General features: G+C 43.7%; 1 protein-coding gene across 1 annotated transcript in view; it reads left to right on the top strand.

Annotated features, from left to right (window-relative positions):
• The window catches only part of LOC142150512 (phospholipid scramblase 2-like), a 33,384-nt gene extending 9,240 nt beyond the window's left edge, over positions 1–24,144 (top strand). Inside the window, exons 3-9 of the mRNA XM_075205709.1 lie at positions 63–118; positions 1,939–2,063; positions 11,005–11,032; positions 11,750–11,907; positions 14,981–15,139; positions 18,281–18,421; positions 23,872–24,144. Of these exons, the coding sequence (XP_075061810.1) occupies positions 109–118; positions 1,939–2,063; positions 11,005–11,032; positions 11,750–11,907; positions 14,981–15,139; positions 18,281–18,421; positions 23,872–24,144 (894 nt within the window). The 5' untranslated portion in view covers positions 63–108. The remainder of the gene's footprint in view (positions 1–62; positions 119–1,938; positions 2,064–11,004; positions 11,033–11,749; positions 11,908–14,980; positions 15,140–18,280; positions 18,422–23,871) is intronic.
• Positions 24,145–26,780: the final 2,636 nt, after the last annotated feature.

The following is a 26,780-nucleotide window of genomic DNA, read 5'->3' as shown; positions in this document are numbered from 1 at the left end:
AGTTTATGGCTGATAATAACACAATAATCAACAATTGCTAATTCCTGTTTATTTTTTATCAGTTTTACATAGGGGAATATATAATCCAGCATCTGTTGTTAGACAGCCATGGCTTCAGGTAAGAACTTCACTCTTCAGATGTTATCTGTGTATAACACTTGATTGATTTTATTATATCTGTAAAGCTCTGAAATTAATGGCTTTTTTAAATGATGTTTTATTATATTTTCACCTATACCAGGGGTAGGCAACCTGCAGCTCTCCAGGTGTTGTGAAACTACAAGTCCCAGCATGCTTTGCCAGTAGATAACAAGCAGATAAGTGGCAAGGCATGCTGGGATTTGTAGTTTCACAAACACCTGGAGAGCCACAGGTTGCCTACCCCTGACCTATACTAATTGAATTTTGATATAATTTCCTCACTTTTAATTCGGAACATACAGTATATATGTCTCTTAGGGGCAGATTCACAGTAACATAGTTGATGAGGTTGAAGAAAGACTCCAGTCCATCAAGTTCAACCTATATTGGATCACCTGCGATCCATCTCTTATATTTGAAATTGATCCAGATAAAGCAGCTGCTAATTTTAAAAATCCCTCCTTACCTAATATTGCAGTCTTATTTCTTCCTGGATCTACTACTGTCCTTCATTTTATTTAGTGGTCGTAACCCTGGATACCCTTTTCTGCTAAAAATTTATCTAACCCTTTCTTAAACATATCAATTGAATCTGCCATCACAACCTTCCCTGGCAGTGAATTCCATATCTTGACTGCCCTTACTGTAAAGAACCCCTTCCTTTGCTGGTTGTGAAACCTCCTCTCCTCTAACCTTAGGGGATGACCGCGTGTCCTGTGTATAGTCTTTGGGGTAAAAAGTTCTCATTAAAGTTCTCTGTATTGACCCTTAATGTATTTGTACATAGTAATCATATCTCCCCTTAGACGCCTCTTTTCTAAAGTAAACATGCCTAAACTGGCTAACCTTTCCTCATAACTTAATGACTCCATACCCTTTATCAATTTTGCCACCCTTCTCTGAACTCTTTCTAGTTCCAAAATGTTTATATTTTACAGTGATGTCCAGAACTGTTCTCCATATTGAAAATGAGGTCTAATCAACGATTTACATTGTGGAAAAATGACACTGTCTTCCCTTCCATCTATGCCCCTTTCAATTCAATTTTGCATTTTATGCCTCAACTTATACAAGATCCCACTTAAATTGCTTTTCATTGAACTTCTAACATGCGCAACTTTTGGCCTCAGCCGACGTCCTTCCAAGTTGGCACCGGCCGGCTCTGGAAAAAAAAAGATAATCCTCATTCATGGACTGATATAAAGATTGTCCCAAACCCAGTTAGGACCCCTTTCTTAACTTAAATTGTATGTTAATTTACAGTCAGGCTCAGCCCTCGATTGCTCAGTAGGACTCACTGATTGCATCCATGTAGCTTAAAAGAGCCAAGCAGTTGTTTGACCTCTTCTCCCCAATTGCACTGGGGAAAATAGCAAAAGTATGGGACCATTTCCCCAAAATGCCTGGGGATCATTCTTTAATGTTTCCTGTCCTTGTAGTTTCTATGCTCCTCACTCCCTACACACATTTAAAGCATTAAAAAGAAAGGAAATAATATATGTCCACATATTAAGCCCTCCAGATCTTTCCTTAATCTTATGTTTACGATGGGCTCCTAGTCTTCGATCAAAGCACACATATAGACTACCTTTGGCCGAATCAGATGAATCCCAGGATCCCTTAAGCTTTAAACTTACCCTTTACTCACTTATCCCCAGCTCAGTCATGTCTCCCGTGCCTGTATCTTCATTTGTTCCAGGACTCTCTATATAACCTATGATCTTATACCTAGGATTAATTTATATGTACTTGTGAATCTATTTATTATATACTGTGTTTTTTTTTTTGAATTTTCAGGGCACTATAACTCTAAACCCATCCAAACCCAACCTCAATGGCAAAATAAGTCCACATCTGCTTACCAGGACCAGCAGTCCGTACCCACAGCTGTGGTGCCCCCAGGACTTGAGTGCCTTGTAGAGGTAAGAGATCTCACAGTCTGTATGTCATAGAACCCTGTTCATTACTTGGGAGAAAGCATGTTTACACATTGGGAATAATTTGTGCCACAGAAGGTCAGTGTGGGTGGGGTGGGCTGGTAAGGTTTAGTTTTGTGGGCAAACACAACACTATTATTGGAGGGTCTACATGTTAGAACACACAATGATAGGCCGTATCCTTCTAAATGATGATTGTGGCTGTGCCCATTTCCTTTTCTGGTTCTCTATTGCAAAATCTATTTTGTGACCTTTGGTTTAAGAGAGGTTATATAAATGGGGGAAAATGAAAACATTAGAAAACGATACTAGATAAGAGTGTCACGGGCACTAGGAGTCTTTACCCAGGGATCACCAGATGGTAGGCTTACCAGAGCAATGTAGATGGTAATAGGGTACTCTGGTAGCTGGGTGATCACGGAACATGAAATGATGGCCGATGAGATGCTCAGGAAAGTCTATGACTAGCAACACTGGTAATAATGAGGTAATGATACACAAGGAACTGTATGGACAAGGACACGTGAAGGTAGTCAGTGGTCTGCGATAACAAGTTGTACCACTGCTATAGTGAGGAGGAATGTCCAACAGAAACAAGGAGGTGATGAGAGTCAGCGGTCTGCGGGTAGCAAGTTGTACCGCTGTCTGAGTGAAGGAATGGAATCCAAGTGGGGGTATCCAGGTAGTCAGTGGTCTGCGGTAGCAAGTTGTACCACTGCTATGTGAGAGGATAATGGAACAGGTGATACCGGAAACAGGGATCAGTGGTCTGACATCAGCAAGTTGTACCACTGCATATATATGTGAGGAGGTGCACGGGGGAAGACTGCAACACAGGATATACACAGGCACCTTATACACGATCCACAGTAATATGCACAATATAGGTATATATATATGTAAATGACTGATCAGGTCTGCAATCTAGAAAGTCTCTTGAAGTAGTCCAGCACAATGATAACACAGTCAATGATGGCAATAGACTCAGCGGATAGCAGACTCCAGAGAGAACCAAACACAGTCCAGCAAGATATGCAATACACAGCACAGTCAATGAGAAGTATGCATACCGTGGTTCAGCAGTAGCAGTCAGATGGGATTGCAGCGGTACCTGAGCGGCTGGAGGCCGACTGGATAGGAAGTCCCTGGATAGGTGAAGCAGCGGTCTAGCAGGTGCAGCGCACAGGTGAGTAGACCAACAGGGACACGAATCCACAGGAGTCAGCAACACGTGGAACTGGACTCATAGGGGACCCAGGAGAATGGAGATGATCCAGCAGAGGGTAGTAGATGAGATACAAATCCAATGCTGACAGGAGGGTAGAGACCAGTGGAACACGTGAAGGCGTGGAGAGTGGATCAGCAGGAGATGGACGATAGCGTTGACCACCGCAGCAGGACTCAGCGGCACACGGAGGTAACCAGTAGCAACCACAGGAACCAACAGCGATGGGAAACAGGAGTGCAGCGCAGGGCAGGAGCTGTTGATCACGAAGTGTAGCAGATGGTAATGAAAGCGGCAGTCTCCAGGAAGTCACAGCAAAGATGAGATGAGACTATAGTGCACGGAGGCAGAGGATAGCAATCAGCTGGCAGTCACGATGTTGAACACAGGCGAGTTGCAAGCAGGAGACTGTAGTGCACAGAGGCAGCGGATAGTAGTCAGCTGGCAGTCACGATGTTGAACACAGGCGAGTTGCAAGCAGGAGACTGTAGTGCACAGAGGCAGCGGATAGTAGTCAGCTGGCAGTCACGATGTTGAACACAGGCGAGTTGCAAGCAGGAGACTGTAGTGCACAGAGGCAGCGGATAGTAATCAGCAAACAGACTTGATGAGAAGCAGGTGAGTGAGGTAAAAGCTGGAGTGCACGGAGGCAGCGGATAGCGATGAGCAAACAGTCACATAGATATAAAATAACGTTGAAGTGGTATAGAAGACTGTAGTGCACGGAGGCAGCGGATAGGAATCAGCAAACAGTCATGATGATACAGTTGATGATAGAAGTGGTATGGAACCACAGTAGTAGAAGTGGTTAGGAAACCACAGGAATCAGCAGCGCTGAATACAAGAGTAATACAGGAACACCTTCAGAGACTCATGAGGAATGAGACTCCAAGATCAGGCAACGTGGTAGTGACCACAGGTGCTTAATATAGGGAGGTTGCCTGATCTGCCAATTAAGTTAAAGGGGTATACACTGAAGTATAGAAAAGGGCTGCGCATGCGCAGACCCTCAGGATGGTGGACGGCCACGGTTCCTAAATGTCCGGGAAGAGGCACTCACGGTCCGGTGAGTGACAGTACCCCCCCTTTTAAAGGTGGGCACAGAACGCCTGGAACCGGGCTTGTCCGGATTTTTGGAGTAAAACTTCTTCAAAAGGGCAGGAGCATTAAGATCTTCAGCTTTGATCCAAGAGCGCTCCTCAGGACCAAAGCCCTTCCAATGAACGAGGAAGTGGAGGACTCCTCGCGAAATTTTTGCATCTAGTACCTCGGTAATCTCAAAATCCTCCTCCTGATGGACTTGAACTGGCTGCGGAGCTGAGGGAGGAGTTGAAAAACGGTTGATAATAAGAGGTTTGAGCAAAGATACATGGAAGGCATTAGAAATCCGAAGACTCTTAGGAAGAAGGAGTTTCACACATACTGGATTGATAACTTGAATGATCCTATATGGACCAATAAAACGAGGGGCGAATTTCATGGATGGAACCTTCAAACGAATATTTTTTGTGGATAACCAGACACGATCTCCAATTTTTAGTGGTGGAATAGCCCGCCTCTTCTTATCAGCGAAAGATTTATATTTGACAGATGTCTTCTTTAAACAGGTTCTAACCTGAGACCAGATATTTTTAAAGGTCTGACAAACAGTCTCCACCGCAGGAACTTGGGTGGACGGGAGGGCAGGAAATTCCGGAAAAGACGGATGGTGACCGTGAACCACCAGGACTTGACTTTTTGAAGATGACTCCTGAGATCCATCTTCAACGTCCGATGACGTCATGAACGCCCGATGAGGAGGAAGGCGTTCAGACTGAACTTTATCACACACATCGGTAAATGAAGCATATTGAGGAGGGAGTCCCGGTGAAATAGCTGAGATGGAAGCTTGCTGTACCTTGAGAGGAATGACTTGGGAAAGGCAATGATGGTGACATTCAGACCCCCAAGACGTGACTTGAGGGGTGCGCCAGTCAATCTGGGGAGAGTGACACTGAAGCCATGGAAGGCCTAGGACAATCGGACTTGTCGTCACAGGAAGAATTAAAAACGATATCTCTTCATGATGCAGAGCACCAATCTGAAGGGTTACTGGAGACGTACTCTGGGTGATGAGACCGTTGATGAGACGTGATCCATCGATAGCCGTCACAGTAATGGGAGTTTTTAAGGTAATCACTGGTAGAGACCATTGATTTACTAACGATTTGGAAATAAAATTTCCTGCTGCTCCGGAATCAATCAATGCCTGTGACTCAAAGGTTTTGGTAGCAAAGGAAATAGTCACATCAAAAGCGCAGACTTTAGATTTCATGGAAGATGGAGAGGACTCCAGGAACCCTAACCTTATCTCCCCAGTATTGGTTAGAGCCCGGCATCTCCTGGGACAAGAATTGAGCATATGCGTAGAATCGGCACAATAGATACAAAGTCTATTCTTTATTCTTCGGTCCCTCTCCTCTAAAGTTAATTTGGAGCGACCTATCTCCATGGGTATCACCGGAGATGAAGCTGGGTGAAATTGAGGATTTGAGAGAGGAGGTGTTTTAACCGAAGTTGTTTTCTCAGGTTCTCTTTCACGAAACCTCAGGTCTACCCGATGGCAAAGGGAGATCAAATCTTCTAAAGAGGAGGGTAGTTCTTGTGAAGTCAGTGCGTTTTTAATTTTATCGGAAAGCCCCTGCCAGAAGGCGGCAACTAGTGCTTCAGTGTTCCACTGAAGTTCAGAGGCTAAGATCCTAAATCGAATGACGTACTGAGCCACAGTGCGAGATCCTTGGCGAAGACGGAGAATGCTGGATGCAGCGGAAATGACACGACCTGGTTCATCGAATACACTTCGGAACGTGGAAATAAACTCGGCACTATCCTGTAACAATGGATCGTTTCTTTCCCACAGAGGGGAAGCCCATGCGAGAGCTTGTCCAGAAAACAATGAAATAAGATAGGCCACTCTGGAACGATGGGTAGAAAAATTTTGAGGTTGGAGCTCAAAATGAACTGAGCATTGAGTAAGAAAACCCCTACAAGTTTTGGGGTCTCCATCGTATTTTGACGGAGTAGGCAGGTGAAGCGTGGAAGCTGTAAACACCTGGGATGGCACTGGGGAAACGGAGGAAGGCACAGGAGCATCAACAGTAGTTGTGGCATCTTGTACAGACGGTCTTTGGGAGGCTAAGGCCTGGTAACACCGCAGTAAATGCCGTTGGCGAACTTCCTGTTGCTCAATACGAGTAACCAGATGCCGCAGCATCTCTTTGGCTGTAGGTTCCGTATCTGGGTCTGTCATGGCCTGATCTTACTGTCACGGGCACTAGGAGTCTTTACCCAGGGATCACCAGATGGTAGGCTTACCAGAGCAATGTAGATGGTAATAGGGTACTCTGGTAGCTGGGTGATCACGGAACATGAAATGATGGCCGATGAGATGCTCAGGAAAGTCTATGACTAGCAACACTGGTAATAATGAGGTAATGATACACAAGGAACTGTATGGACAAGGACACGTGAAGGTAGTCAGTGGTCTGCGATAACAAGTTGTACCACTGCTATAGTGAGGAGGAATGTCCAACAGAAACAAGGAGGTGATGAGAGTCAGCGGTCTGCGGGTAGCAAGTTGTACCGCTGTCTGAGTGAAGGAATGGAATCCAAGTGGGGGTATCCAGGTAGTCAGTGGTCTGCGGTAGCAAGTTGTACCACTGCTATGTGAGAGGATAATGGAACAGGTGATACCGGAAACAGGGATCAGTGGTCTGACATCAGCAAGTTGTACCACTGCATATATATGTGAGGAGGTGCACGGGGGAAGACTGCAACACAGGATATACACAGGCACCTTATACACGATCCACAGTAATATGCACAATATAGGTATATATATATGTAAATGACTGATCAGGTCTGCAATCTAGAAAGTCTCTTGAAGTAGTCCAGCACAATGATAACACAGTCAATGATGGCAATAGACTCAGCGGATAGCAGACTCCAGAGAGAACCAAACACAGTCCAGCAAGATATGCAATACACAGCACAGTCAATGAGAAGTATGCATACCGTGGTTCAGCAGTAGCAGTCAGATGGGATTGCAGCGGTACCTGAGCGGCTGGAGGCCGACTGGATAGGAAGTCCCTGGATAGGTGAAGCAGCGGTCTAGCAGGTGCAGCGCACAGGTGAGTAGACCAACAGGGACACGAATCCACAGGAGTCAGCAACACGTGGAACTGGACTCATAGGGGACCCAGGAGAATGGAGATGATCCAGCAGAGGGTAGTAGATGAGATACAAATCCAATGCTGACAGGAGGGTAGAGACCAGTGGAACACGTGAAGGCGTGGAGAGTGGATCAGCAGGAGATGGACGATAGCGTTGACCACCGCAGCAGGACTCAGCGGCACACGGAGGTAACCAGTAGCAACCACAGGAACCAACAGCGATGGGAAACAGGAGTGCAGCGCAGGGCAGGAGCTGTTGATCACGAAGTGTAGCAGATGGTAATGAAAGCGGCAGTCTCCAGGAAGTCACAGCAAAGATGAGATGAGACTATAGTGCACGGAGGCAGAGGATAGCAATCAGCTGGCAGTCACGATGTTGAACACAGGCGAGTTGCAAGCAGGAGACTGTAGTGCACAGAGGCAGCGGATAGTAGTCAGCTGGCAGTCACGATGTTGAACACAGGCGAGTTGCAAGCAGGAGACTGTAGTGCACAGAGGCAGCGGATAGTAGTCAGCTGGCAGTCACGATGTTGAACACAGGCGAGTTGCAAGCAGGAGACTGTAGTGCACAGAGGCAGCGGATAGTAATCAGCAAACAGACTTGATGAGAAGCAGGTGAGTGAGGTAAAAGCTGGAGTGCACGGAGGCAGCGGATAGCGATGAGCAAACAGTCACATAGATATAAAATAACGTTGAAGTGGTATAGAAGACTGTAGTGCACGGAGGCAGCGGATAGGAATCAGCAAACAGTCATGATGATACAGTTGATGATAGAAGTGGTATGGAACCACAGTAGTAGAAGTGGTTAGGAAACCACAGGAATCAGCAGCGCTGAATACAAGAGTAATACAGGAACACCTTCAGAGACTCATGAGGAATGAGACTCCAAGATCAGGCAACGTGGTAGTGACCACAGGTGCTTAATATAGGGAGGTTGCCTGATCTGCCAATTAAGTTAAAGGGGTATACACTGAAGTATAGAAAAGGGCTGCGCATGCGCAGACCCTCAGGATGGTGGACGGCCACGGTTCCTAAATGTCCGGGAAGAGGCACTCACGGTCCGGTGAGTGACAAAGAGTCTCACATGTTTTTGAGGGTTGGAAAAGTAATGGAGATAAAATGTCATTAATGGGTGATAGAGAGGCATAAAAATGTTTTCTCAAAGAAATGATTAACTATTAGACAGAATGGGCCTGAGTCATTAAGGAGAGTAAAGCATAAAAAAGGAGTAACATTTGCACCTGGGCAAAACCATGTTGTATTGGAGGGGGAGGTAAATTTAAAATGTGAGGCAGATTTATAGTTTGGGTAGGGCATGTCCTAGATCAACTTTATATTTCAATGTAATAATAAAGCTAGCAAGTATTTGTGTGCTAGATGAAAAAAACAGCCAGTATTTAACTTATGTACAAAATAATAAACTGATTTGCACCCCTTACATTGTAACATGGTTTGTCCCAGAGAACATTTACTCCTTTACTTGCCTTAATGACTCAGGCCCAATGCCATTTAAAAATAAGAGTTTCCAGGAAGTCCTTGATCAAACTACATTTGTTAATGTTATACATATATCTAGGGAGCTCAATACAGTAATCAGCTACAAATTATTATTAAACAATATACAGAAGACACTCTGTAAAAGAGGAACTAGAAGACTGTATAGGTCATTCCATTGGAGGGACTGACATTGTTTGAGATGTGTTATGCTGGCGGTCTGATCACCAACTCAAAGAACAAGATGGCGGAGGTCTTCACCTATAGCAGCCGCCTTTCCCTTAGAGCTTTATATGCTCACCGGTACTCAGATGCCCCCAGGGCTTAACTCCAGGCGTAGTGTGAGTTGGTAATACCGGCCCGTAGCAGCAGGCCAGGAAGCTGAATAGAAGGCAGCGGATAGTCAGACAGTAGCCGAGCTCAAGGGTCACAGGAATGCAGGGTAGTCAGTAAACACACCAAGGGTCAGGGCCAGAGCCGTAACTTAGAATTCTAGCGCCCTGGGTGAGAAAGACAAATGCCGCCCCCCTAGTCCTCAATTTTAACCAAATTAACCTAAAATATTCCTAAATTGCGCCCCCCTTCAGCGTTGCGCCCTGGGCTGTCGCCCCTGTCGCTCAGCCTTAGTTACGGCCCTGGTCAGGGCCACAGGCAAAGTAGCGGAGTCCAAAGTACAGGCCAAAGGGTCAGGGTCACCCGGCAAACAGGCAAAGTCAAAAGTCCAGGCAGAAGGTCACAACAGAAAATCCGACAGGCAGAGTATCCACAGGACAGGATCCAACAACAAACAGCACGTCAGCAAACTGGGTCAGAAGCGCTATAATCGGCAAGAAGGCTTAGCCCTCCCAGGCTTAAATACTAAGACCAACCAATCAGGGCTCGTCCTCGAAATTACACACAGGCCAGTTTTAATAAAGTAAATTGCACATTAATCAGCCCACAGGCTGGGGAAAGATCAGCATATGCGCCCAGCAGTACTATTTGCCGGGGCGCGCTGTTAGAGATACACGGCGTCTGGCCGTTGCCTTGGCAATGGTCGGACCAGCTGCAGGAAGTGAAGTCCCGAGTCGTCCGGGAGACGGCCGGGACGCCAGGCGGGGCAAGAGTTGTGTCGCTGCGGTGCCCCGTGGCCGCCGCGGCTCCTAACAGGATGAACCAGTTATTACTTGCGCTCCCTTTGTTTTATCTAAATTCAATCTCTTAATGTTCGTGCTAATTGGTATCTTGCAGGTGAGAAGGGGCAGATAGTTGCACTAATCCCTATATTCCACATATGACACTTGATGACAATACCCACCTTTTATATCCCTGCCCCTGAGCCTTAGCATTGCTATTAATGAACAAATACATGGGAACAAAATACATGCCATCAAAAAGCTGCACCAACATACATCTCCTCTCATCTCAAAATATCTCCCAACTCTGCAACTCCGTTCTGCACAAGATCTGCGTCTCTCATCCACCCTCATTACATCCTCCCATTCCCGGTTACAGGACTTTTTTTGGGCTGCACCCACTCTGTGGAATTCTCTACCTCGCACAATAAGACTCTCCTCTGGTCTACAAATTTTCAAGCATTCTCTGAAAACCCACCTCTTCAGACAAGCTTATAATATTCCTCAACCACCCTCTTAACCTCAGTACATTACCCTATTACCACCCATTACACAGTTTCACACAAGACAACTACCCCTGACCAACATTGTTGTGTGACGGGATCATTTAGCTTATGAGTCACTTTTACCTTTGCAGTCTGGCTTAACCGAAATGCAAAATGTAGACTTAACCTCATGTATTAAACTCTCATTGTCCCATAGATTGTAAGCTTGCGAGCAGGACCTTCTCACCTCTTTGTCTGTTTTACCCAAATTGTTTATTACTTTACTGTGTTTGTCCCCAATTGTAAAGCGCTACGGAATATGTTGGCGCTAAATAAATAAATGATGATGATGATGGGAAAACTAATGTACATCAACATTTGTTCTTATATTTGTAGGTGGAGGAAGTTATATTGAAGAACAAAGGTAAGAAAAATGTAGCAATGAGAGTATTTACTCTATAAGTATAGACTAAAAGAAACTGTAAATGATCAAGCAGACAAAGGCCAGGAGTTGTTGTCACCTCTCTAGTGGTCCAGGGTCTGAATTACAAGCAGAGATCCTCACAGTGGTGGACCTACCGCCAAGGCATGGTTAGCTGCCACTATAAGGCCTGGATGTGAGGGAGCCTAGCAATGTGGACTCGCCTCCTCTACGAGGTCCCCAATTCTCTCCGAAGCCTCCACTCTGCTCTCAAAAGAGGCCTCTTCTGAGTATGGTTGAGTCTGGCGCTGGCACAGTAGAGCCACAGTCGGAGTCATTTTCTTGAATGCATTTGTTAATAATAAATACTAGTATTAATTATAGCAGAATTTGGTTTCCTTAAACTATTGCCGGGGTGTGTGTACAATGAGGTAACCTGAGTCAGCTGTCTGTTCTGCAGGCAGCACCATGATCGTTAGTTTTTGAAATACTGAAATCTACTTTATGTCTACATTAGTGGTGTTGGCCATATCGGTAGATGTAATAATAATATTTGGCTTGTAAAGTGCACAAAACTCATACACAGATCTGATGCTATAGTTACCATTTCAGGGACTCTCATTGTCTGAGCACCAGTATAATATAATACACAGGTATTTTGAGAGGAAGAGCCACATGTGTGCAGAGTTTGGTTGTGGGGCTCACTGACCTGTCATTCAGTTTTTCAGACAAACTCCGGGCAGACTCTCTTCTTAATTCGTCGGGAGACAGAATGTTGTGGACCAGCTCTGAACCTGAAGCTCAGAGATCCCTACAAGAGAGATGTGGTTTCGCTGTATTTGGTCTCAAGTGGCGACTGTTGTGGAGGACAAACATATGTAAGCCCCTCGCTCCGTAAAACCCTTTTGTCCTCAATAAACCAGAGCCCGGGGCCTAACCTCACAATGACTTGTGGGTATTGAGTTTCATTGTTACACTGGATGTAGTTTACTCTTAACAGATCCTGGCATAAGACTCATCAATATGCTTACTCATTAGAAACAAATTTTGTCAGTCAGCTGCACAATTTTAAAAGGAGCATTTAAAGGGCCGTTGTGAAGATACATGGTTCCCAAATCACTCAGACACTGTAGTAGAGGATTAATAGAAGGATGATTTATCCTGCAGAACAGGATTAAATACAGCACGGCCCTCTTAACGATAGCAGGTCCAACAAGTGAGGAAATCAGTACAAATAAATCCAGTGAGATAGGTTCCACAGCACCTCTCTGGCAGAGCATCACCTCTTGGCCAAAGTCAGTCACATCCGTGTCCAGCTCCCAGGGTAGCCTCTGTTATCACCTCATACTCACACCTTGGGAAATGCCTGCCATGGGGAATTGCAAAAGGTCTCGATTGGTGGGCTTCTCACACTATCCAAGTCCCTCCCCTACCTCCCATGGTGTCCTCCCTCTGGAGACCCCTGCTGGGTCCGGCTCCTGGCTGTCTGTAGAGCTCACTAGTTGACAATAGGTAGCAAATAGAAATAACAATGGTAGCTTAATTCACTCAACTCCTGAGTGTTCCCTGTGGAGGTGGCATTTAACCCCTGAAGTACATTTCCAAGGAGATGTTATAGTTCCATCACTGATACTTCCTGATATCAACATGGCTAAAAAGTGCAGTCCGGGTATGGATTAGATTAAGGGGTTCCATACACCATGCCCGTTTTTTTACAGCCGTAAAATCTAGAATAAAAACTACTGTTAATTTAGCTATCACCTTTATCACATTTTATTATACAATTTGTACCCTGTGCTAAATACTGGATGTTCAAACCATTTTCCCAACCAATTTAAAGGGTAATTGTCACGACTGAGTAAGGCGTACCTGCTATAGTTGGCACTACTCGAAGGAAAGTGCGGAGTCTAACGTGCCCCTGGTATTCACCAGGGACCCCCGCAAGGAGGTATGGACTCAGCTGCAGAGAACACGTAGGTCGCGGTCCTTCCACGAGTCAGATAGCGAAGCACGAGAGGATATGTCAGACAGGCCGGTTCAGCAATGGTGCGGGCAATGCAGGTACACCAGGAGAATCCGAAGGGGTGGTGAGTCAAGCCGGGTCGGTAGCGTTCTGACAGCAAGGTACAAAAGGGAGATCCAAAAGAGTAGTAGAGGCAATCCGGGTCACGAGGGTCACAGGCAAACAGCAATAATCAGGAGGCAGGCAAAGGGTCAGGAGATAGGATATCATAGGAACACACTGGAAACGCTGGAGGACAGGAAGACCTGAAACTCTGGCACAGGAGGTGGGATCCAGAGAGGCTTAAATACGTCTGGTAGCCAATAAGCCTCAGTGCCGTCATAATACTAGCGCCGTAGCGCTTCCTTCATGCAGCGTCCCGTTGCCTAGCTTTCTGAACTTGTAGCCGGGCGGCCGAGCGGGGGCGGAAGTGACGCGCTGAACGGCACAGCGGGACATCCATCCCGATCTCACAGGCAGTGCCTGACAGTAATTCTTTTGTATGATATTTTGTAACTACGGAAACAAACTATGGACTGGTCTGATTGTTTCCATAAATACATAAATTGTTTCCCCCCTGGTTACCTCCTCCCATGCTCGCATCCAAGACTTCTCCCGCGCTGCCCCCCTCCACTGGAACCAGCTCCCCCGCTCCATCAGAACATCCCCCAACATGTCCAGCTTCAAACGAGCCTTAAAAACCCACCTCTTCCTTAAAGCCTTCCAGTTCCCCACCTAATTTACCTCCTCCCTGTCTCCCCCTACCCCCTCCCACTCCTGCCCTCCTTCCTGTCCCCGCTCCTACCTCCCTCCTTATCATTCTCCTCTCCCCCCCTCTGTCTCTGCCTCCGTTCTCCCCCTTTCCTCCTCCTACCATTACGTCTCTGTCCGTCCTACCCTCCCCTTAGATTGTACGCTCCTGCGAGCAGGGCCTCCTCTACTCCTGTTCTCCACCACCTTAACTCTGCTCTCCAGCTCCTTGTCTCCTCCGTGAGGTCCTCCTGTTCTTCTACCCCTCTCTCTACCCCGCTGGGGGCTCTCACCTCTCATCTAGCTGTACGTTGAGCTTCCGAGTTACTGTGCTTTTTGTTAACTGTACCGTGCTGTCTCACCCGGTATCGTGTTTCTGTCTGTCCCTGTACGACGCTACGGACACCTAGTGGCGCCCTATAAATAAAAATTAATAATAATAATAATAATAATAATACAGCTGTTGCTAAGGAAATTCATTTTGACACAACCTGTTAAAAGACTGCAACAGTTAATTTTTGAGTTATTGACAGGGGTTTTCATGTAGAAGTCTTATTTGAAGTATCAGGAGTTATTCCAGTATATTTCAGCACCACGGATAATGAATATAATTTGGCTAAATAATTTTTTAGTGGAGTTGCCCTTTAAAATGAAAGTGTATGTTTGGTGTTTAGAACACACAGCAATAGGATCACAAAATAGTTTATCAAAATCACAAAGAGCTGAGAGAGAAATTAAATTAGTGTGTCAAGAAGCTGACATATGATCCAATTTTGTCCTCTTTAGTCCCATAAGTCCGCTGTGTCATAGTTTTTGTGGTCAGTGTACTTAGCCATTGAACCACTCCATGCAATTTCTCTCTAAATGAAACCCAAAGTGATTACTTAAAAACTGTTATGTATTATTTTAAACTTTCATTAACCATAAAATGACATTTACTACTCAGTAACTGGAAAGAGTATAATCGCACCGGTGTTTTTAGCGGCATTACATTCACTGAAAGAAGACTTACAAAAACAATTTTTAGGCCTAGTAATCCATTAAATAATGACTCATCTCTTTATTATAATTGTTAAAACAGCTGTTTCTATCATTTAGTTGCTCAAAAATAACCAATAACCAGAAATCAAGATAATTTGCAGAAGTTTATAAATTCAGAAAAATTGCACAAATTTTAACAATTGTTTCCCTCCGTCCAGCTGAGGATTGAGACTCTGCTCCAGCGCGGCTTAGGGTACGTCACAATTGACAACACTTCTAGAGAGTTGAACGTCTCAATCCAGATGGCAAATAAAGAACCTGTGTTCACAGCTCGGATGCCTGTATACATGGACCCGCGTCGTGACAATACTATTGAGGTGAGCACTGTACTCGTTATTGAAAATTAGGAAAATATAACGCACCCGTACTGTAAAATATAAGAATATTGGAAGAAACAGATTTTTTTCCATGATTAAATAAATGCACAAACCAAAAGGACAACAGTTTTTTTGTTATTCAGTTCATGGTAATCTGAGGTGACTTCTAATATACATATTAAATTACACTATGGGGTGCGTCACTTCTTATAAAATGTTATCAGGGCTTGGCCTGACTGTTCAGCTGTTCAGAGGGGCTTTCATCAAGCTCCATGGTAGATTTAAATAATCCAGATCTACCATAATTTAGAGTTCTTTAATCCATCAGAGAACCCTTGTCAATGACTCTTTTCCCATTGGCTTTCCTGATTTATGTCTCATTTGTACAGCAATATTGCTCCTACCAGTGGATGTCTTGTGTGGCCTGCGGGCCAAGCACGAGACCTCTTAATTCCCGTGGCCTGACTGAGTGACAAACATCAACAACTATTTAAATAGTAATTTCCACTTTCTGTAACCCAACAGTGTTTGGAGTACACCAGATTTTCATATATAATCAGGAGTCACAGGGCTAGCAGCAGACAAAGAGTCGGCTCCCTTGTTTCATAATAGAGTGACCCAGTCACAAGGCAATTAAATCCGGGGCCTCAACTGCCTCCGATCACCAAGATTATGATCCCTTGAGGATGATCAATATAGCCGAGGCCTGAAGTCCCTGTCTCCTATTGTACAGTTTCCTCATTATACCAGCCGGTGCACTTCCGCCATTTCTAGTTGCCAATGCTCCAGCCTCATTTTATTTTTCACAATAAATCAGCCATGCTAAATAACCATAATAATAAGTAAAGAATTCTTGTGATTCCTTGCAGACATCTCCTATGTTTTGAGACCTCTACTCTTTTCTTTACAGTACATATGGTACCGCATTCAAACAAGTGGGTAGAGACAACATGTTCACCACCAATCCACTGACAAGTCATCAGACTAAACTCTTTTTCAGTGAAGTTCTCCCACCTCGGGGAATATGATAATGGCTACTTCCCATCTTACCCTCTGCTGGAGGTCAGCCTTTGGTGCTAACCCTCTTATTTCACTTCAGTTTCTAATTTCACCTATGCACCTAACCAACTAACTACTTGTGCTACCTAGTTTACACCTCTCAACTCCATGGTAATAATACACTGCCCGCCTTCTGCCAATAGGACTCAATTTTTCATTTGTAGAATAAAAACACATGATACAAAATAAACATATACAAGTATAACATAATGCAGAAAAGAGAGCTAAGCATTTAAGGTTCATGAAAGTAGAGGTGCTTTATAGAAATGGTTGAGTAACAGGGAAGACTTGAAACTGTTTTTCAAGATTTCTAGAGTTGAGACCTCTCGGACTATCTGAGATGGTGATAACAGAACAGGTATTGCAGTGGTACCAGTACCACCGTAATACTTGTTACACGGATAAACCTCTGCTGGTGAAAGTTGTCAAATCTTACAGACAGGCAGGGTTATCGCTGACTTTTATATCCATTTTTTTCACTTTCAATAAATCTGTTTCTTAGTGCATGCAAAATCCTCAATGAAGAATCCCTGACCACCATTGAATCAACACCCCATTTGTCCATGTATTAATTGGGTTTTGAGCATGATGAATAGGACCCATAATATATGGGTCCTATTCATCATATTAAAAGTTGACCATTCAGACCCTCAGCAAAAATAATTTCCGAAGATTATGCTTACCTTCCATCCGTAGGTTCAGCTGTGTGGTGTTGGATATGGTGGTGCACACAGCAAAAAATGGTCAGTGGGAGCAATTAGTAGAAGAAGGTGGGGAGATAGATGTGATAAGAAACATAAAGGAGGACAAACACACAAAGGGGGGAGAAACGAAGGACAAATACCCACAATGCAGAGACAGACAAACAGGGGGGGATAGCAATGAGAAACAGTTGGGAAGGCAGAGGTGCACATACAAAATTAGAGACATCCACACAAAGAGGAGAAAGAAAAGAAAGACAGATAGAGATGCGAACAGACAGAGGAGGAGAGGTACACTTACAAAATTGGAGACAGAGAGCTAAACATTCAGAGGGGGAAACAAAAGCGACCTGATCTGTCACACTAAACCTTCAGCCAGCCTAAGATCTCTCCTCATCTGGACTTGAGGAAAATCTCTTAATCCATTTTGCTGGACCGTCTAGAGATCTACATCTACTTTTTATTCACTCCCCCTTAGGTAGGACATAGATCTGTTTCACATAATTATTACAATAGATATCACACTTCCAATCTGCCATACCATTAATTAACATTATATAACAACACAGTACTTTCCAACTATTTTATAATAATAAATCACACCTCTCCCATTATGGGAGTTTTTCCAACATAGATGGGAGCTGAAACTTTTCATACATTTGGTTCAGCCTGTTGGTTCTGCCTAAGGGTTGCGCAAACCTTCCATCCCCCAGTCTTCACAGCTTGAATTGTGGCGCAGTGTCTATGGTAAAATGATCGCAATTGTGATCACTTTACTCCAGGTTCTGACCTCACCTATGCACTGTGCATGCATGGCCGTCAGGCCGCACATGCTCAGGAAACAATGAGTAAAAGGAGGGAAGAGAGTAGCATGAAACCTGCAGGGGAGGGTTCAGTAGATCCCTGTCGCTCCACATAGGCTGGAATTGCTGACGCCATCTTCAGATGGCGGTAGCTATTGGGGTCAAGGTCCTTGATAAATTGGTCCAGAGAGCAGTTCTGTTTCCGTATAGTTCAAGGCTTGATAAATAGGCCACGTGAGGGTATAATCATTTTGATAAGGGATACCATGGGCTCCCTCCGGGATTAACCCTGGGTCATGTTTTGGGCAGCAGACACTCTCCAGACCTACCTCAATTTTGGTGGGAATTACAAGATCGCTAAAGCACATATTCCCGCTATATGAAGTGGTAGTGGTCATTTTGTGTGAGGCTAGTTGGCTTGACATAGGGCTATGGACTGCTTTCCTAAGAGCTGACACTCGCCTACTGCTTAACATGCATGTTCTACTTCACTGTCTCAGTACTCTTGACATGATGTGTTGGAAAATGTCTTATATGTGCTGCTGATGTAACTGCTACTCTCATAATCTGATTTTCAGATACTAAGTGTAAGTGGGAGTCATCCTGTGGTCCAAATACAGAAAGAGAGAGATCACAAATCTTCCAAAGTCATCTTCCGGTTTCCCTTGAACTTGGACGCTTCACTGAAAGCTGTAATACTGGCCGCATTCCTGTACATGGTGAGTTGTATATACCAGACTAGATTTAGGGTTAACACCAGATGTTCCCCAGAATCGTCCAAGGTTCCAGTACAAGGTCTATCATGTTAGACATGTCACCCTCTTCTAACCTGTTCTATGACTATTCCACTAGATGGCGCTCCTCAACAACCGTGTTTCAGGCAGTACTGGTTCATCTGCTTTCAAAATTCAAATTGAGTAGAGTTTATTGCAGATTGCAGAATGTTTTTTTGTTTAAGAATTGACTCAAATTGCTCTTTAAAGCTAAATATAGATCTTTCTCTACACCAGATATTCCATCTTACCCTTAGCCCGGTGGCGATTACCACCATTCCGACACCGAAGTCACCTACATTCCGATACAGACCTGTTTAGCAGGAAACTCTGATGTGACTGCGACCTGACAAAATCTTAATTTAAAGCGGCAAGGTCAGGTTAAGTGTTTATACACTTAACCTGAGGGGTCCCGCCATTGCCGCTTCAATCTAAGATTTAGTGGTGTCCTTGTCATTCCTCCCATAGGTCAGTGTAATACTTTATTATAGGGCATACTGAGTGTAACACCCCCTTATACCAGCTCTGAGAGGGGTGTTGTAGGTTTGTTATGTGTGTGTGTGGGGTTCTACTCACTTGTTGTTGATGACTCAGTGCTTCCATCCAAGTCTTCTTCTATATTCTGTATAGGGATGCACAGTCGTGTTACACCTGTGGGTGACTTGGGAAAATTCCTTTCACCAACACAGACCTCTCAGAAACAACACTGCACAGAAAATATTTAAAAACCACCATGGTAATTAAGTGGTAAAACAAGTAAAGGGATAGGTATTAAATGAACTGGTGGTGTGGCATAGAGAAGTTCACAACATACAACAGTATAATAGGGAATATAGATTCAAGAAAATTACTTCAGAGTAACAGAATCAATCAAGCAATGTGTCAGGGATCCTATTTTTAAATGTAGGACTCAGTATTTAACTCTTTCTGCACAACATGGCAAGAACATCTGATGGAAGTTTACTGTGTTGCAATCAGTATATAAACCTGCTCTTACTGTCATTCCCTTCCATGGTATCAGTATTGCTGTTCTGAACTACTGTGCATGTTCATCTGTGTGTTGCTTGATTCCTAATGATTGACCTGGAAAATTGGATTTGACGTTTCCTTACTATTCCTCTGCTTACTGATTCTGTTAGCTGAAAAATGCTGTCCTTGGCTTGTTTGACTGTTCTGCCTCCAGAGCTTCATACCTCTGCCCACCACTCTTAGGTACAGTTCACTGGACAGCGCCTTGGTTGTTATACGCATCCAAATCCATCCTGCTTTGCCACCAACTCTGATAAATACCGGTAGTAACTTAGACTTTACACCACGGTCTCTGACTTTGTGAATCTTAGCTAATATTAATACAATGATTCTTAAACAGTATAGCAGACATGATAAAACATTGATGGACAGCTAAATTCTAAATCTATACATATAGACCACTTTAATGATTACAAGTTCTAACACTCCTACCACAGTCATAACTAGACACACAAATCATAGATGGTAATTATAGCTCACAGTAAAGGGTGGTGTCTTACAAAACTATATAAATCCCAAAGACTATAGGGAGTTTGGAATAATAAAATGAGATTAGACTGGATGATCAATTGTTAAGCAGACACTTGAACGATAGCATGCAGTGTGCTAACTTGAATCAAATATTCCTATAACCTTACTCCACTGACCTAATGCCCAACAATAACTCCCACACAGGTGACAGATAGGGCTAGGTGACACCACAACTCAATAAATTAGAATTTAAATCCCCTAAGTCTCTAAAATAATGTGAAACACTCTCTCACAATAGCTAGTGAATGCAGTCACTATACTAGCAATTTTAATGTTGAGTAACATTGGTGCACTTTGTTGGTTACCTAAATTTGGCAGATGAGGAAATTATCATTATTACAACATTAGCAGTAGACAAATAAGCAGATGCAGTCTGATGCAACCTCATATGAGGAGACCAAATGTAAAGAGTGCCCTCTGCGTTTATTTTGTGGCCTTCTGTGTGCATATGATTATGTGTGGCTATGTCCCTGAATGTAGCAGACAATTTACCAGCAAATACTAATACACTCATCTGTTATCAGCAAGATCAACGTAGGTGGGCTTAGCAGCACCAAGCACAGGCAAGACCTCCTCTTGCTTGTAGTCCTCTCTGCTCACCTGCAATTCACCTAGGCCAGGAGATTCCCTCTCTGACCATGGTCTATCTGTAAATGTCAACTGTATTAAGAAATCACAGGGCTGCCATGGAAGATTTCTTGTGCTAGCTTCAGTTAAAACACTCCCCTCATTCAGAGCTGATGTGCAGTCTCCATCTGTAAGACTCTCACAACCCTTCGGATCGCTGGTACTGTGGGATTCCTCTCCTCTATAGGGATAGAAGCTCCTTCTCTCTCTTGCTGGCTCGCTCTCTATAAGAGTGTTCCCCCTTTTCAGTGGTAGGGCTTTCCACGATGGCACTTGGGGACTCCACTCTTTCATTCCTAGTTGGTTGGACTCTCCATACACAAAGCCTCAGTCCTTCTTTACCACGGTTCTCCTTCTTCTCAGGCAGGAGACTCTGTCCCCTTTTTATAATCTTGGAGCTCCCCGTACTTAGTTTCTTTCCTGTGCGTGGGCTCTGCTTCTTCTTCTGTTGCTCTTCACCGGACTCTTCCCTTCTGCAGGAATTGTACTCCTGGCCACTATGATAGCACAGGTGACCCCCCACCACTGTACCAGCCGCAGCTGAGTTACATGAGCAATATATATAAAACCAGTGCAGAGACCAAACATAGAGCAGCGCGAGTGTCTTTGAAACTGCATAATATTATAAACTGTGCCTTATTTATAAAGTTAAAATAATAATGGTGTTTGAAGTTACCCCGTGGTAGCAGCATCTTTGGGGAGACTCCATGCTCAGTGCCAGATTAAGGGCCACATGGGACTGAAGCAGGAAATGATGAAGGGCCTATTGTGAGCAGCATCGTGCTGCCAGAAGGGGTTTGGCCACCATGAAGGCATGGGTAGTGTCAACTACATCCATGTCTCCCTCCTCTTCCCTTACATGATGCACACACCACTAACTGGTTTACAGAGCATTTAAGCACAGTGGCGAGTGGCAAATACCTGTAAACATTTTCTCAAGTGCCTGGTTGAGCAGGACAGTCCCCCAAAATCAGAATAATCAGAACAGTTGAGTGGTAAAATTATGTTACTTTACTGACCATGAATGATGACAACACAGAATCTTTATAAAAGAGAACAGCATATAAATGGGCCTATTTGTGAGAGGCGGCCTGGAGCTGAAGCTCTGTCACGCCCATTGTTGATATGACCATACCCACAATTTTCTCCTCCTTCCGAAATTTCCACTACTTAGTCTGTGAGCGCTGTGGTGGCAGCAACACTTTTAGTAGGGGGCGCATCCTTTAACAACATTTTTTTGACAAACAAATAAACAAGAAAACAACAATTAAAACAATCATTTCCAAGATGATGATGATGACTGGCATACACACATGATGATGACACATGCAGTTACGCCTATAGACTGATTAGCATGGATCTCGAGATCTGTACAGCTCAGCATATTCAATATTCAGAGGGGTAGAGTTTATTGTCAACAAAATATAAATTGGTTAAAAATAAAATTAGTGGTTCTGAGAAAGGAATCTGATTTTTATCCAAAAAATTAAAAAAAGGGGAGCTCTGATGGATTTAATATGATGTAATAGAACATATATTTAAACTAATGTACAGCTTAGAGAGCATTGAGGAAATAGTGAGTATATGAATATGAGTAAGGAATATGGAGTCAGAGGAGAGCTGATAGGCTTGAATCAAGATATGAATATTAAGAGCACGCTTGAAGACTTGAAGAGTAGATTGGATATGGTAGATCATTCCACAGGTGAGGAGCAACACGGGTAAAGTTCTGGAGGTGGGAATGGGAATGGATATTCAGAATGGTATGTGGTTGCAGTCACTGGCAGAGTGGAGGGATCGGGAAGGATTGTGAGAAGAGATGAGGTTAAATTGTAGAGGGGGAATTGGTTGAGGACTTTGTAGGTGAAGGTGAGGAGTTTAAACTTAATTCTGTAGGACACGGGGAGCCAGTGTATCGACTGGCAGAGAGGGATAGCAGAGAGAGGAGCGGTGGGAGAGGAAAATAAGGTGGGCAGTGCCTTTGAGGATAGACTGAAAGGCACTGCCCAAATGCAGGCAGACATTGACTTGGCTAGAGTGGAGGAAGATACATTAATCAAGAGTAAGAGTTTTGTTAACTTCTTTGGTGAGAAAGAAAAGGATCTTGAATATGGTCTGAAGGTGGAAGTGTCAGAACTTGGAGAGAGACTGAATGTGAGAAGTGAAGGAGAGGGAGGAGTGGAAGATGACCCCTAGTGAGTGGACATTAGTGACAGAGAAGAGGGCAGTATTATCAACAGAAAGAGAGAGAGAAGGAGATGAGGGAGCCCTGGATGCGGGTGGGTTAATGATTTCAGTTTTAGAAATATTGAGTTTCAGAAAGCATTACACCATCAAAAATGAGATGGGCCAGTAGGAGTCACGAGATGAGCGAAGGCGAGAGGTCAAGAAAAGAGATAGATTTGGGTATAATCAGAATACAGGTGGTCCTGGAGGCCAAAGAAGTTGTTGAGGTCACTATGAAAGGAGGTGTAGGGGGAGAAGAGCAATAGGCCATGAATGGATCCTTGGAGATCTCCGATTGGTAATGCACGAGTGGTGAGATGTATGGAGACTGAAAGGAGTTCTTAGCGAGATAAGAGGAAAACCAGGAGAGGTCAGTGTTATGGAGGCTAAAGAATGAAGAGTTTGCAAAAGGAAGTGGGTGGTTAATGGTATAGAGGGCAGCGGGGAAGTTGAGAAGAGAATAGAGTTATTTAGATTTAGCAGAGAGAAGATTGTTAGTGACTTTAGTGAGTGCAGTTTTAGTGTAGTGAATTGAACAAAAGTCAAAATGAAGTGTGTGAAGGAGATAGTGAGAGAAGAGAAAGAAAGTGAGACGGTTGTAAAAAACCCTTTCGAGAAGGTTAGAGGCAAAGGGGAGATGGGCAATTGGGCTGTAATTAGATACAGAGGCAGGATTTTTTGAGTATGGTGTATACTAGATAGACTAAATTGAATTTTAAAAAAGAAATAAAAGAATTACTTTTAAAAATACATACCTTATAGCAGTGACATTTATAGGAAGTAAAGGCCGCCAGTTTGGTTTAAGAAAATAATATTGGAGGTAATATAGGAAAAAGATCTTTTAAATTGTTAAAACAAGTTGGCACTGACAAATTGTGGAAATACAACAAATGTAGCCAAATATGTAAAAAGTAAATCATGTTACCAACGACTGATTTTTAACTATATTGTGTTTGTTTCTTTTGTTTTGTATTTTTATACAGACTTTCCGAGTGAACCAAATTACAAGCAGCAGTTCCACCAGTGATGACAGTGGGTGGGCCACCTCTGGTGGTGTTGCATTAAGTGGTGGTGGTATGCACTATGGAGTTAGTGATTGGGGTCATGATAGTGGGCATTGTGGAGGTGGGGACTGGGGTGGTGGAAGTGGGGGCTGTGGAGGTGGTGGTGGAGACTCTGGAGGTGGTGGTGGAGACTGTGGAGGTGGAGGTGGTGGTGGAGACTGTGGAGGCGGTGGTGGATGTGGCGGTGAATAATCTTTGTCACCCCTCCTAAAATGTTAGGTTGATCTTGTTTTCCAGTATTGCACACTTATCAGGATATATTCTCAGGACTCTTAAGCTTTGTCATGTTGGATCCGGGTAAAATTCTCTGCCTTAAACATCGGATCTCTTTGATTCAGTGAAATGTCTTTGCACCTCTCTGGACTCCCAGCCACTGTCGTCTCACTGCAGTTTGAACTACATGTTGATGTCCTGCACCTCTTTACATGGTTAGGCCTCTTTAAGGACTATTCTTCAAGCAGTTTACATAAGCCCAGGAAGCCAACGTTTTACAACTCTTATTTCTATGCAGCAAGTTGGAGGGAGAGGACAGTCGCCAGGGAGGTGTTGGTGTTCCATCGGATCACTGGAGTCCTGATTTTTCATTATGTAATCCCCACTGTTCATGATTGATTCTAGGTGGTAAAGTTTATGTGTAGGACTTTTCAATATATGGTTCAGTTTTAAATGCATATGTATGAGTGTACAGTCATATTAAAATTATAGATATATGTTTAAATTGTCAATTATAAGGGGAACCTTGCACTGTGAAACTGACGCATTTCGATATGTTATACGTTTACCTAAACAGGTTTGAGTAGGAGAAAAGTCCAGTTTATTAGGGAATACTTGTGGGTCTACCGTTGGGTCATTGTAACTTAAGATTGAGAAAACACTTGTATGAATATAATAATAAATATATTATTTCTAAACAGTGAGTTGTCTGTTACTATTTCCCATTGAAATGTGGTACGAGGGTAATTTCCCCTTGAACAGAGCATGATGGGCATGGTGTATTCCCTAGGGATGCTGTCTGTAACTATAAATACAGAAATCTTTGGAGCTTTTGGGAAACATAATTCCTTATGGTTGTTGTATGCAGGTGCATATATATAAAAATCTCCTAAGTGTGGCACTATTCTTCATATTATATATATCAGACTTGCTGACTTTTCAAGGAAGCTGTCCGGGAGGGGGTCTGTAAAGGGGCCGTGGCCATGTTTAGTATGTTGTTAGGCCCCACCCCACTGTCTTTGACAATTTTGGCCAATCGCAATGGGGGCGTGGTCACGATTACACTTATAGCTCCGCCCCCATCCAATTTACCAATGGAGATAGCTGGATCCGGGAGGTTTGCCTGCTTTCTCGGGAGTTCGGGAGAACTCCCAAAAATTCTGGAGTCTCCCAGACATTTCGGGAGAGTAGGCAACTATGATATATATAGATATAGATGTATGTGTGTGTGTGTGTATATAATGTAGCTATATTTTGTCGATATCCAATCTGTCGGCCAGAATGGAGCTCTGAGTACCTTAGTCATCTATTGCGAAATCTAACAGCGCAAATTTTAATATCAACTTAATCAGGGCAACAAGTATTAAAAGTACATTGAAATAGTACCAGTGCTTCGTTGAGCCACCTCCCGTACATGAGACATGCTGATTACCAAGGATACAGAACACATTTGTTGCCAAATTATGTGTTTGTAATATTTGATGCTATTATGTTGTGTAATGCAAGTTGACATTCTGTGACTTGTGACTGTAATCCCCACTACCCTCCCTGCATGGATGGGAACAGTAATGTGTAAGCAGGTACATTAGGGGCTAGATTTACTAAGCTGCGGGTTCAAAGAAGTGGCGATGTTGCCTATAGCAACCAATCAGATTCTAGCTTTCATTTTGTAGAATGTACTAAATAAATGACAGCTAGAATCTGATTGGTTGCTATAGACAACATCTCCACTTTGCCAAAGCCGCAGTTTAGTAAATATACCCCTAAGTGTAAGGGGCCGCAAGGCTAACATACGCACAAATCCTATGTATTTTGTCATGCATGCACAGTACAAAAATATGGACGTCACAAAAAACTGACATACGCTCCCTCTGGGAGAGGGAGGGAACTGCATTTTGTGCAAATGAAATTATTCGATCATATAGGTATAGCCCTTTGCCACTGATAGAGTCAATGTAGGTTCATCAGTGAGTGTTAACATTGCTTGTTGACTGTTAGCGTGAAATCCCATACAGTGATACTTCACATACTACTAGATGGAGCTTTCACTTTTCACTGATATAAGTGTATTCTGATCTATATATATATATATAGTACTTTTACGGCAGACTGGGTATACCATCGCAATTTTGTGGTTGTTTATATATACTTTTTTGGGGTGCAGATCCCCAGCGTTGGTACCTAGTCTGAGCAGTCTATTTTAGTACCGGATAAGATTTACATTTATTGTTGATCTATATATATCATATTACATTTCTATGTTCTTTATCAGCTTCTTACTATTCTATCCACTTCATTTCCCTGACATTTCCCTGACACATTTCCCATTATTTATTTCCACCACAAGGTGGCTTTCTACCCAAACACTGGTGTAATTACTGTGCATAGAAGAGTCAGGCAGGAGTTTCCTGAGACAACCCCAGATAAGAGTTACACCCTTCTGTTATCCAGTGAGTCATGTGAAGATTCAGGAGACACTGTGCCAAGAGAGACTGCTGCATACACACCCCTTGTAAGACATGGGGCATGGGGTTACAGTGCCTCAGGGCCGTAACAAGGGTGTTGCGGACGGTGCCGTCGCCCAGGGCGCAAGGCCAAGGGGGCGCAGCAGCCGC

Source organism: Mixophyes fleayi, chromosome 4, assembly GCF_038048845.1.
Source record: "Mixophyes fleayi isolate aMixFle1 chromosome 4, aMixFle1.hap1, whole genome shotgun sequence".
NCBI classification, from domain to species: Eukaryota; Metazoa; Chordata; class Amphibia; order Anura; family Limnodynastidae; genus Mixophyes; species Mixophyes fleayi.
This window is presented reverse-complemented; position numbering and strand designations above follow the sequence as displayed.